The 13,191-nt window shown below is 39.4% G+C and overlaps 1 protein-coding gene across 2 annotated transcripts in view; it reads left to right on the top strand.

Annotated features, from left to right (window-relative positions):
- BMPER (BMP binding endothelial regulator) overlaps positions 1-13,191 on the top strand; it is a 147,817-nt gene that overhangs the window by 78,216 nt on the left and 56,410 nt on the right. For both annotated transcript variants that reach the window (XM_027675659.1, XM_027675660.1), the window contains 2 exons: positions 2,225-2,329; positions 7,720-7,765. In XM_027675659.1, coding sequence (XP_027531460.1) covers positions 2,225-2,329; positions 7,720-7,765 — 151 coding nt within the window. The remainder of the gene's footprint in view (positions 1-2,224; positions 2,330-7,719; positions 7,766-13,191) is intronic.

The raw sequence follows: 13,191 nt of genomic DNA on the forward strand, positions 1-13,191 counted from the left end.
TGCCATTGTAACAGCCGAAACAGCATGATTTTACTGTAGATTAGAATTGTGGCTTGTTTTTTAGTAGAATCCTCACCATTCTGGTTGATGATGGAGGCAAAGCTTTGCAAAATTTGCCATCTGCTTTTTTTTTCTGAGTTTGTGTAAATTCTGCTGATACACAGCAGTTAAAGATTATGGTTCCTCCTTGAATGTTACATGTTGCCTCTCCTTCCATATGCAGAGGTTCAAGCTGCTGTTTCATGACAAGTGATGCATTTTTAGTAAGAGATATTAATGCTCTGCTTTCCCAAACAAACACTGATATTCATGGAGGAGATATTCTGAGTGGCCTGTAGGCTTTATCTGCTGAACCGAAGTTTTTTCCATAGCTGAGCCAACAGGAGCTTTGTGAAGTTCATCTTGGCTGAAAGTTACTCAATTTACTACATTTCACATCTCTGCTAAGGACAGCACCCCTGATATCTTATGCTGGGGTAGCCATGTAGTAACTGTTACCTACTGCACTCTCACCTAATGTTTTCAAATCACAAGGGATTTCCTGCAGAACACTTCTGCTATTGCTGAGATCCTGTTTGTTTTTCCAAGTGGTGCAGCTTTTTTTTCACACTGTGTCAGAAAAAGATTCTGTCACCTCATGGGCCATCTGTGAATTAAGAGACCCTTGAATCAGATCAAATGTTAAGTCCTTTGTGAATACTTGGTTTGCTCAGCCAGAATGGCTTCCCATTTATTCCATCTTTTGTGTACATAGCTGAAGTGTTTATTCTGGAAATTACATGTGAACCTACTGTACACTGAGACTATACTCCATCTGATTGGCACTTTCACACTGACGCCATTGTGCTTCAGGAACAAATGCCTACTTCTTAGGCACCCAACTAAAATATTCTGCTTCTTGTGAAGATTTTATTATATTACTAGTGTTATATGGAGTGTGAAAAAATAACTAAAGAGTACATCCATTTCTGGCCTTGTGTGCAAAAATGTAAATCGAGTGTCGCTCTGTTGAAGTCAGTTCTCTAACACAGATAGAACGGGCACAGCAAATGTGTTTTTGCACTCCTGTGCAAAACCGGCTGTGAAACAAAAATTCAGGATAGCTGCATGCAGTCAGCTGTGATGTATTCTGGTACCTTAGTAGTTGCCTGGTGAGTGGTCATCAGAGACCCAAGAACATCAGAAACACTAGGCAATAGTAACATGCCCTAGAAAAAAAACAGGAAAGAGACAGCCTCTGGCCAAGCGTGCTGCGCTGAATAAGTTAGGCTCCTTTGCATTTCAGATATGGTCTGTTTTTCTTTCTGGTCAGAACATCATGTTGAGGTGGGCACATAATTATTCACATCTGTCTGGTTGAGCTGCCTGTTCCTGTCCAGTCTATCCTCACCCTTCCTTCCCAGCAGCCCTGTAAACAGAAAACATGCACAGTTTGGCTCTAAGTGGACTAGCACAAGGTTGTAAGTGGGTGAAACAGAATGTTTTAGAAACCACACTTGGCAAGTGCAGCACCATGTAAAAAAGGAGCTAGGGCAGTTCCACAAGCAGTTCATCCCAAGTGGGGACAAGACCATGAGGCATATTATGCTCTGCACTTAATACTTTCAGAGCCATACATAGGCTGTCTTACCTGCTCCGCATTTGAGAATTTCAGCACTGTATCTCTTCTAAATATTTTCAGATGTTTAGCAGATCAAATATCTGTGAAAGTGCTGTAGTAGTCTAAGTTAGAATTCATTATTCAACCATTCCTGCCCTGAGTCAAAATGATGCTACATCTGGGAATAAATTCACTGTATATCTTAATCAAATACTTTAACTTGCAGCCTATAGACTTCATTCAACCAAGTGAATCAGGTTTTTCTAATTATGTCAGCTTAAATGAAAATTTGTGGTAGGTGTGATCACATCTCAGATGCTATCTCTATTGTTTTAGAGAGAAAACAATGCAAATAAACAGGACACTGATGAAAAATGAAAATGTGATTTGGTTAGCCCTGAAAAAATGAATTTCTGACCAAGAGGGCCAAAGGGAAGAAAACCTTGCTGAATTTGATCTTTGTCTTGAATCCAACTGGCAATGGACAGACACCTCAAAATAATTTAGACTAAACAATGAGACAGTGCCAACAGGGAAAGTCATCCTTTCTTGTGCAATGATACATTGCTGAAATAGCTTCCTGTTGCCACTCCAGCTGATACTATATCATGTTCCCTCTTGCAGGATGGAGAGATGTGGTCCTCTGTGAACTGCACCATCTGTGCTTGTGTGAAAGGCAAGACAGAGTGTCGCAAGAAACAGTGCATTCCAGTCAGCAGCTGTCCTCATGTGAGTTTTTTAAAAGAACTGAGTTTTCTTCTCTTTTTTTTCTCCACCATTATCTTTTCCAGTGTTTCTTGGAAGTGTGTGCATGGCAGTGGAGCATGCAGTTTGAAAAGAAGGGATACTCTGGCATATTAATTTAGGTTGGCATTCTCCAGGTGTGCTACTGTTACCCTGAATATGGTCATTCCACCTCTGTCCTTGCTCTGAAGAGTCTCTGCTCCATTTCTCCTTCTGCATTTAACTTTCTCTGTCCCAGGTATCTGCACTGGAACATCCCTTTCACTCATATTTAATAGTTTTATAAGGCGATGAGATGACTATATTAATATTTCAAGAGCATGCATATTCTTAAGGCAAGCCACAGTAGGTTGTTGTACTTGCATTTCTCAGTGCATGTGAGGCTTAATACTTGGTTGAAAATGTAAATTAGACAAAGCAAAGCAAATGATTTCAACCACGCCATTCTTCTTTGTCTAAGGTTGTGACCCAAAGACGGGTGTAACTGTAACTTTACTTAATTGTTTCAAAAATTAGCTTTTTACTTGAAACCTTGAGCTAAAGTCAGCCTTTGTTTCTTGGATTTCTGACACTGACAGATTATTTTTTTTAATGGCTCAAGCATTCGCAAGAGGGAGCTCTAAATAGCACCTCATGTAGGGGCAGATCTTTGAACTGAACCGCAGAAGAGAAAGCCAAGTCATTAGATTACACCTTCTCAGTGTTTCCTTTTCCATTCTGGAAACCAGTGGGGAAAATGTGAGCCACAGACACCTAGATATAAAATTTTTAAATGACAAACTCTAGTTTGTAAAATTTTATACATGTAAACTTTTGACAGCCAGAAGCTGTGGTATAATAGAGAGCCTGTACCTTGGGACTCCTTGTTCTGCTGTGACAATGGGCTTAAAGAACGATGCTTGCATCCTCTGGCACTCACTGCAGAGGGCAGTTCTCCTGTTAATGGGCCTCACATGAGATACTGCATACGCATTCGGAAGCGTGAACAGATGAAGCTGCTCTTCTGGGAATGTGATGTGGCTCATGGCAATCAGGTTTGCTACCTTCAGGCCATTCATGGTGTAAGCAGCAAGAGTTTGGGCTCTTCAGGTCTCCTCAAATTTTTTGTTGACTGAGAACCTGGCACACACTGCATCGCATTTATTTTTACCTTGTGCTGATGCATTATAGATGTTTAAGATGCTTCTGAGATCAAGCAGCTAATATGACTTAATATAGATCTTCAGTGAAGTAGATCACTTCAGCAGTATCCATATATAAATTTGAGCATTGAGATGATCAGTTGAAGTGGCTTCTAAAATGAAAATAGTGGTGGGTAAAAATTCACCACCCACATTCCTGCAGCAGCATAAGTGACTGACTGACAAACTTGTTTAGTGTTGCTACACAGTCTGTTTCAAGGTTAACGTGAAGTCATAAACTGCCCTAGACCTCTGAGGTGAGTCTTCAGACAAGATCTGGTTCCTTAGGGCTGAAAAGACAGGCTTTGTTACCCTGCAGCACCATTCGCTCCAGTGTCTGACCAGTCACCCTGCTCCCTGCCTTTAAATGCAAGCTGCAAGCAAACCCACTCTCCTCCACAGGAACACATTGTGTTTCTGCCCTTTCAAGCTAAATTGGAAGGACAAGTAGGAGAAAGAATGTAAACTCTAGAGTTAGATTTATTTTCCTATTCTAAGTGGGTACCAAGTAATTTTAAAGCAAATAATGTATGCTAATGGATTTAAATCTTCTACTTTTCATCTCTACTTCACTCTCTTTAATGAGATTTTTCCGTCACGAATCTATAAACATCAATTAAGCACACCACATTATTCAAGATACAGATATATTAGTGATTCTGATACTGGAAATATGGATATCATGCATAGTTATGCTGCTGCCTCTGCAAACTGTAGTGGTGTGCTCTCCATTTGTTTTCTCTCTTCACGATGTTTCTGACAGTAAGCAGTCTCCACTGACTGTTGAAGACTGCTGTGGAATAAAGTGTGGTTTAGTGTCCCTCAGGTGTCAGGCCACATAAATTTATCTCATTAAAACTGTATTATGATATAGACAACTCATTGGGAAAGGACTGAAGATTCACAAAGAACTTAGAATATTATTCCATGACTTAAATGCTTTACCACGCATTCTTAATACTCTTTGCATGATATTGTGGGATTTTTTGGTGATAGAATTTTTTTTTTTTTTCAGTATAAATTTTGGCCAATTATTTCTTGAAAGGATGGGTTTCAAAGTGGCAATTCTGCAGAAATTTCCAATACTGTGCAACCGTTTGTATTATTCAGTCTGTTGGTTGCAGGCTGACATAGAAGACATTTGAAGACTCTTTCTGCCTTTTCTTTAGTTTTCTTCATAGGGATAGGCACACTTTTCTGTTTCTTTTGTTCTTTTCTTTTTGGAGCATTTAATCCTGTATCAGTAATTACAGGAAGTGTCTTTCTTAGCTACTTTTCATCTGCAGCAGAGACAATACATCTCACAAAATCAGTCCTTCCTGTCACATCTATAGTAAAATTGGTTCTCCTTGGACTTCTAGTGAGCCATGTGGCTTGTGGTTATCGTTTCTTACCTTCTGACCCCTGACTCCAAATAGATATTCCCTCTCTCAAGTTACCTGGAGTGTCAGCCTGCAAGGTGCGGTACTTGCTGGCCCCCATCCAGCAAATCTATTAAGCATGTGTCCAGTTCTGCTGAAGTTAGTTATGGACCCTCCATGTCTGCTTAAACTTAAACACATGCTTAAATACTTTAAAGAAAGGGAGTAATCTCAACACTTGGCAAGACTGAGTTTCACAGATCCTTTAGATCTCTTCATACCTAATTTTCTATTTACTTGCCCTAGCTCTGCTCAAGCCTCTTTCTTGCTTTGTGCCATCTCCTTTCTGATTACCCATCCTTTTAATTTTTCTCCTGCACCCTCTCCTTGTGCCTTTGCATTTCTCACTAACATCTTAGGTCTATGGTAATGATCAGTGGTCATGAACATGTCTCTTTTTGTACTGCTGAAGGAAAGCCTGTTGAATTTTACAGCATGCAGCCTTTTCTGAGCTCCAAGGCAAAAGTTAATAGAATTAAATTCACAGAATGTGAAGACATTTGCAGAGTTTGATTCTGTGGGTAAATTTTGAACCCGTGAACTTCAAGTGAGCTGAAAATTTATTCAGAACACACTCTCCCGTCTCTAGCACAGACTGCATTTAATGTTATACACATCTGTTATTATTACAAACAAAAAGTTGCTGTTTTTACTCTAGTGCCAAATGAGGCACAAAAAAACAACAGCTGTTGCTATTGCACAACTAAACAACCCCCTTCCCCCAGCAATTAGTTTTGCCTTAAAAAAAATATAAAATAAAAACCTCAGACATTAAAATTGAAAACCTCATAAAAAAGAAGAAAAATCCCAGAAAATAAATAGACTCAAATGTGGTCTGCTTATAAATATTCATAGGGAAAAATGGGATCACATCACTTAGCCCACTCCTAAGGGAACCCTCAATGCTAACGAACTCTTGCAGCACATGTTAGCAATAATGGGTTTCCTTATTCTACAAGACAAAAACAGGATCTCGGGCCAACATGGTGGCTCAAGTAACCAGCCTCAGCAGGCTGCCTTGGAGAATCCGATTTCACTTGAATTCTTGCCACTTCCAGCTCGGCTGATGATTTCAACTCTTTTATTGAAGCAGCGAGGTAAGGCTGTGCAGTGCAGTGTGTGGCATTCAGCTGCATGTGTTCCGTTCATACAAATATGTGTTGCCAAGCTCCCTATTTCTGTGTGGTTTTAATGATTCCTCCTTTAAGTGGTTTTGTTCTAGCAGGTGCTGGGTAGGCCTCCCTGTTGCCGCCTGGTCCTCGGCTATTCTCTTTGCTCTGGGGCCTGGTGGTCTCACAAACATCTTAAGCGCTGCCCACACTGCCATGAAACTCTGATCCAGCCCTTCTCTCAAGTCCAGATGTGCGTCAAGTCTGTTCACATGCAGTTGCACATTCAAAGACAAGCTTACACTGAGCTTCTTCTGCGCCTTGTGGACAGTGTGCCCAAGTACATTCATCACCAAGCACTCATTCTGTGTACATCAACCAAGGGCAGGATGGAGTGTGCTCCACTCCAGCCTGCCAGCAGATACTTGGAGTTCATTTCTCCCCATGCACATTGTCAAAGCTTGGCAGCACTGTAGGCAGAAGGCAAGGCAGACAGCAATAGGGGTTGCTGCTTATGCCCACTTCCCTGCTCTCTGCATAGACCTGCCACCTATTTTTTTCTGTTTTCACAAGTTTTCTGGGCTGTTGAGTGGGCAGGATAGCACAGCTCCATTTGCTTGCTCTTGCTTGCCTCGCCTTGCTCATCTGCTTGGTTGGGAACAGGAACAGTAGTCATACAGAGGGGACTTTCTCTGTGTTCAGCTGCTGTTGGAGCAAAGGGTCAGTGCTGGGGTGCAGCAAAGCTTCGTATGCCTTTCCTTCCCTGTATGGGAACATGGGTGAGTTCAAATGTCACTGTAACTTCTGTTAAAACCAACAACAGTTTTTGCTTGGAAAAACACATTGTTTAGGCTGAAATTTTCCAGGCGTGTCCACTAGCTTGATGGTTCACTTTAGGAAATTTAAATAAAAAATCAGGTAGAACGTCTTTTAAATTGATGAAGACTGAAAAGGAGCGTGGATTTAGACACACAGAGGCATGCCTCCTGCTTCTAGTCATCCTTGTATAAGACACAACTCTAAGTAGAACTGACCTGGGCAGAGTGGTAGATAAATGCTCAAGCCCTTTATCCATGTTGCTGTGTTGAGACCAAATTGTTTGCTTTTAAATGTTGCACATCCTTGGATGCCTGCCTATTTACTTCACCGGGGACATAGGTCTATGTGATTTGGTGGACGTACCATAAGATTTAGCCAAACTAGACCTCTATCAGTTCTCTTTCTTTCTTCTTTCCTTCCTCCCTCCCCCCCTTTCTTTTTTATATGAATAATGAATAATTTGGGAGGGGCCTGGGGTGGAGCAGATTGCCTCTGTGTGGTGACTAAAAGGGAATGCATGGGAAATGTATTGTATATATTTTGGGGAGGTGGGGGAAAAGGTAGCAATCTTGTTAACCCAATGACTAGTCAATTCTCTCACACTCTCTCTAAAGAGAAATGTGGTAACAGAGAACCTTTTTAGAATTTCATTTCTTATAAGACTACCAGGAAGCTCTTTGAATAGTTCTGTCTGTTTTTAGCACCTGATATTTGGAGCTGTAACCAGGGCACTGAGTTCAAACACAACTTGAACTATTTTCAAAGGCTTATCCAGTCTTACAACATGACACAGTCATTGCTTCAAAAATTCTTTCATTAAATCAGCCTGTCTTTCTCCCTATTAGGGTAAAATCCTGAACAGAAAAGGATGCTGTCCTATTTGCACTGAAAGTAAGTTATTTCTTCACATTCTTTAAATTCTTTTTTATTCTTTCTGAGAAAATAAATGTAGTGGAATTATGTTTGCTTTTCTGCCTTCTTTTTAGAGGTGGTTAAGGGGCAGGTGATTATTGCTGACCATGGATTTTGCCTCCTATAAATCTGTAAATTTAAGATAAAGTGCTTGGGTATTTTATTTTATTTTTTTTCAAAATGACACTATTTTTTTCAAATCTGAGGTGCTGCATTTTGAAGGATGTCATTGGCCTGTGAAATTTGTAGGCAGTAAAACAAGAGAATTAATAGAGTTGTAACCATTAGGACTCGGGTACCTTTTATACCTGTAACTAACAGTCAGCTATGTGTATATATAATCCAACACCTTTGCAGATGATTTGTGAGAGTTAAAAAAATCTGTGCAGAAATCCCACAGTCTGGGACAGCAGTGGAAAGTAGAATAGACAACTATCCTTCTTTCTTTGTGATGTTTAGTTCAACTATTGCTTTTTTATCCCTCTTCACTTCAGGAATGATCATTAAATTGTGATATCACTCGTGTTCTCTCCTAGTCAGCAAAGCACTTGCACAAATACTTATCTTTAAACTAGTCTATTTAGGTCAACAGGGAGACCTGTCTTCACTGAAGTTAACAGGATACCATTACATATTTCCTTCAGTACATGTTGAAGTATTTTACCAAATAGGGACAGACTACTAAAATAGGGTTTTATAATCTATAGGAAGGCTTCTGAGAGAAGGAACTGGTTTTTAAGGAGAGTGTTCCTATTCCTTTGTCTAAAATCATCAACTCAATTCTGAGTGCTTTTTGGATTGCACAAATTCCATATGCTAAATATCTGGTTTTCCACTCTGCGTCTCAATTATTTTGAAATGTGTAATTTGAGATAAAATAAATCTAGTTTGCAAGTCTTCATTATCAAAATGAAATTAAATACCAGTGACAACCTCACAAACACTTGAAATAATGCTGAGCAGAGGAAGAAATGAATGAGGACTCAATTGACCAGCAGTTGATTTCATGTTAGCTCAGTTTCATGGGAGAAGAAATTTGCACAGACCTTTGCTCAAATATGACATATCATTAGTGTCGTGGATTTATCAATCTCTATCTCGTCTCTTGTCTTGTTTTAGTCTCACTTAACTTTTCTCATGTGTTCTTTTGTAATATGAGAGTGGAGGAAAATAATGGGGCCAACCATTCCCTCAAAGCACAGGAGACCCTCTACTAAAGAGGACAGTATGGTGATTCCTTCAGAAATGCTGCCAGAGTGATAACTTGTGATAATTGTTTCATGGGAGAAGGAGGCAGAACCCAGACTTCTTCAAAGTAAAAATAACTCATCTATGAACAAGGATACCTAAAAATTCAAAATTTCTTGATGACATAAGGGGCAATAGTCATGATTACACAATGTGAAATTAAGGGCAGACCATTGTTGCTTGTCCTCCAGCCATGCAGATCTGTAGAGAGCCTGACTCCATCTTCCCAGTGACCTCCTTCTGGGTGCTGGCAGACTGCTTTTAGGTCTTTCCAAAGCCTTCAGGATAAACAGCCTTGTTCCCTTATGGGAAGGGAACAAGGGACTTGTGGGTCCTGTCTGCATTGCACTGGCTGTACCACCATTGCACATGAAACAGAGAGGTCCTGAGATTTGTCTCACTATGGACCCATTTAGTATTTGGGGGAGAGCTGATTCTAAGCTTTTATGATTAAAAGGGCATTCCCAGCTTTCATCAGGTAACGTAATCAAAGAGCTTAAATACTCACTGTCATATAACAGTGGTGGCTACCGCCATCTGTTTTAACATTAGCATTTTAACAGTGCAAGGAACTAATTCCACCTTTGCACCAGAAGTGCTGTAAATCTCATCACAACATAAGACCAGCAAAAGGCATAAGGATTTCAGTGATGATCACAGTCTCAGGTAGTAATTAGGAACTTTGCTAATTCAGCCAATTTCTGAATTTTCACCCACTCATGTTGATCCTCTTTCCACATACTAACACACTGAACATTTCTGGCAGTCCAGCAGATATTAATTTTCCAAAGTAAAAACAACATAGGGAGGTACAAGAACATACTGTACACAGGAGAGCTTTGAGTATGGTTTAAAAGCAGCCAGTTTCTATGAAGTGGGTCAAAACCGGTCACGTTGTGAAAGGATACACTTTAAACTGAAAAAAAACCCAACAAACAATCAAAGGATTACTTTGAAAGCAGTTTGTTGCAGAGAGAAAAAGTACCTCATCTCCTTAAGGGCTGGAGGGTCTCTTTTGTCCACTGTTGCTGAAGTTAACTATAGTTAGTTTTGGCATAGTGCTGTTTAAGCTCCATGGCTGGCGTACAGTTATCACTAATTAAACACAGTGGTCATACCAGTGGAAAATTCAACAGTTTAGTTTATGCTGCTGTAAAAAATGTAATGAAATGTACTCTTTTGGGTTTGATTTAGAAAAATCACTACTGACGTCAATTCCATAAATTAGTAATCCTATGTTAGACCAAGGTCATTTTCTTATTAAAAATAAGAAAACATTAAACCTGAGTTCAAATAACATTAACAGACTACTCTGAACTTCAGACAAAGACAGGAATTTGCAGTGAAGGTTAAGTCTTTGTTCTTGACAAAGAAAAATTGATAGGCCTTACTGCAATTATAGCATACAGTATGAAAACTTCCTACTTAAACCATGTAGATGTATTTTAATCATGATCAATAATAATCCTAACACAGTCTTACCCAAGTCATTATGAGATTTTGTGGATGAAGTTTTTTCAAAGTGGACTGTAGTCATCTAGGTCTAGCAGTACACATGATTGATTTTGCAGTAAAGGCCTCTTTTGGGGCAGAAAATTTCGTTCATTACAAATCATTCTGCGGGTTTTTTAATTGACAAAATGATCAATGGAGCTAAAGCAAAATCAAGGGCATTTGGACCCAGCCTTAGGAGTGAAACGTTAGTACTTTCACCTGGTCCTTCACTTGGTCCTGCATCCTTTTTATATGTTTTTATAGAATTACTGAAAAAAGTGCTGATTCTTTAAAGCAAACAAAAAAAATATGGGGTTATGCATTGGAGGTACCTGTGAGAGCAGGTAGTAGGACGAAAGGACTACGTAGGCCCCTGTTACCTTTGTTATTTCCTTGCCATGGAGAAATACATCAACAAAAAGACTGCAATTGTGTATTCATACTGTAATACTGTTCATTATTTACCTCCCATTTCAGCTGTGATGGTCTACTGTATAAATATATATTTGGACAAATTGGAATAGCTATTTTATTTATGAAATAGACCATAAAGACTCCTGTGGAGTTTTTGACACCACACCTTGTAATGTGTATTATATCAAGCTGCACTGTGCAGTAGTTATGAGGAAAGTACTCTATGGCTACGCATTTTTTACAGAAAACCTAATGAAATTCTATTATGCATGTTCTGTAGCTAGTTTTCAAAAGTTAATAATGTGTTCTGTTTGATTTAGTGCTTAATTCAGCATATGGGCTAATTGCATTCAAAGTTTCATTTTATTTTTAAAAAGCTGAGATATTTTTGAATTATAGATGTGCAATCAGAACACCCTTAACTGGTAAACTTGTATTTTTTCCTCCCTCTCCTTGCTTAGAAAGTGTCCAAACCAATTTTAGTCATACTTTAAAGTATATTTTTCTTGGCCACTCTTAACTACCTACAAGCCCAGAAGAGTGTGACCAGACATCTGGACATCTTGGACTTCAATTGACTGCTCTGATCTCCTGAAAAAACAAAACAAGCTATTCCATGAGCACCAGAGCTAACAGAGCCTGGTTTCCTATGGATTTGTGTCCCATTTCCTTTATATCCCAACAAATAATAAACCCAACTAGAGACAATATATCCTGTGGCTGGTCTGGAGCTACAAGTGTGCTAATTGCCCAGCCAATACACTCATGCTCTCCGGCTGGTCAGGATGTGTGTGCTGACTGTCTGTCTGGCCTCCACCAAGCAGTATATATATTTTGCCTTTCTAAAAAGGCTAAATACTGTCTGGGGGAATGGGGGCATTGGGTAGAAGGAAGAAAGGTACATTTTTGCAACCACTTATTTCAATAAGCGGTTCTTACCTTTACTCAGCATACTACTTACTAGAAATGAATGGTCTTTCAAACTTCTACCCGTCCGTATTGGCCAAAACAGGTTGTGATTGTTTTTTTTTCTTTCTCAGAGTATGTTAAAACTTAGGAAATGCTAATATGTTCTTTTCCATGCTGTTGCTTTTTTAGCTTCCTTTTTTGTACAGCTAAATTTGTTTTCAAAAACAGTGCTCCTTGCCCGCAGTTACCTTCCCCGTTACCTTTTCTACTGAAAGCCACTATTTCATTTGAATTGGGAGCATGATTTGTAAATGCAAGGAAAGCATGCCGAGAGTTCTATAGTATTCACTTTAGCACCTAAATTCTGTTATTGGTTTGCAAGTAAGCTATAGAGCCTTAGGTGGAAGCTGAAAAAACTGCATTCATCACACGTATAGTTTAATATTGTCAAATGTAAAAGAGTGAAGTCTGTATTTAGTTGCTTAAAGAACAAATGTGAAAACTGCCAAGCTCCCAAAAGCTTCTATGAATGCCAGAAGTTTTCAGTACCGATTAGGGACTGACATGCAAGATTTCCAAAAGAGGTCTAAAGGTGTTTGCATCCAGCTCCTAATAATGGTTAATCAGAGTTGAGAGCCTGAAGTGTTTTGAAAATCACAGCCCCCTGAACATAGCTCTGGGTCCCTCCTTTGAAAATCTGTGCTTTTCTAGGATAGAGAAGTATATTTGCATTCATGTGCATGTGTATATGAGCAAAAGAAGACACCAAAGATCATGACTGCCAGGTTCAAAACAAACAAGGGGCAATGTTTCTTTGTTTACTTTGCCCAACGGTGTTGTGGATGCTAAAACATTTTTGGGTTCAAGGAAAGACTGGACAAATTCGCAGAAAAAAAGTCTATCAAAGGTTACTAAATTAGGGGAAATCATATCTAGCTCAGAAAGTCCCTAAACTAAAAGTAATTGGAGTGTAGGGAGGCCTTAGGGGGAAGTATTATATATAATTGCCCTTTTCTAACTCTACCCCAAACAGCTGATAGAGACAAGGGGTATCAGCAATAAGCTGGGAACAATTTACGGTAGGAAAGAAAGGGAAAGATCTTCACCCATGTGTTATGTCTTGTTAGCATAAGCTGGGAAATTTCATACTCTAGTGTTGGGGAACATTGGTGATGCAGCAACACCCCTCCATCCGTTATGTCCCAACAGAGGAGCAAGTCACACACAATCCCAACTAGAGGATCAGTGCTTCCAATAGATTTCAAAAACTGCCAAGCAGAAAGACTGGTTTGTTTCAGAAAGGTAAAAGTAGAAAAGAAATAAAAGAAAAAGAAAAAGAA

Source organism: Neopelma chrysocephalum, unplaced genomic scaffold (genome assembly GCF_003984885.1).
Source record: "Neopelma chrysocephalum unplaced genomic scaffold, ASM398488v2 Primary Assembly neopelma1_26, whole genome shotgun sequence".
Taxonomy (NCBI): Eukaryota; Metazoa; Chordata; class Aves; order Passeriformes; family Pipridae; genus Neopelma; species Neopelma chrysocephalum.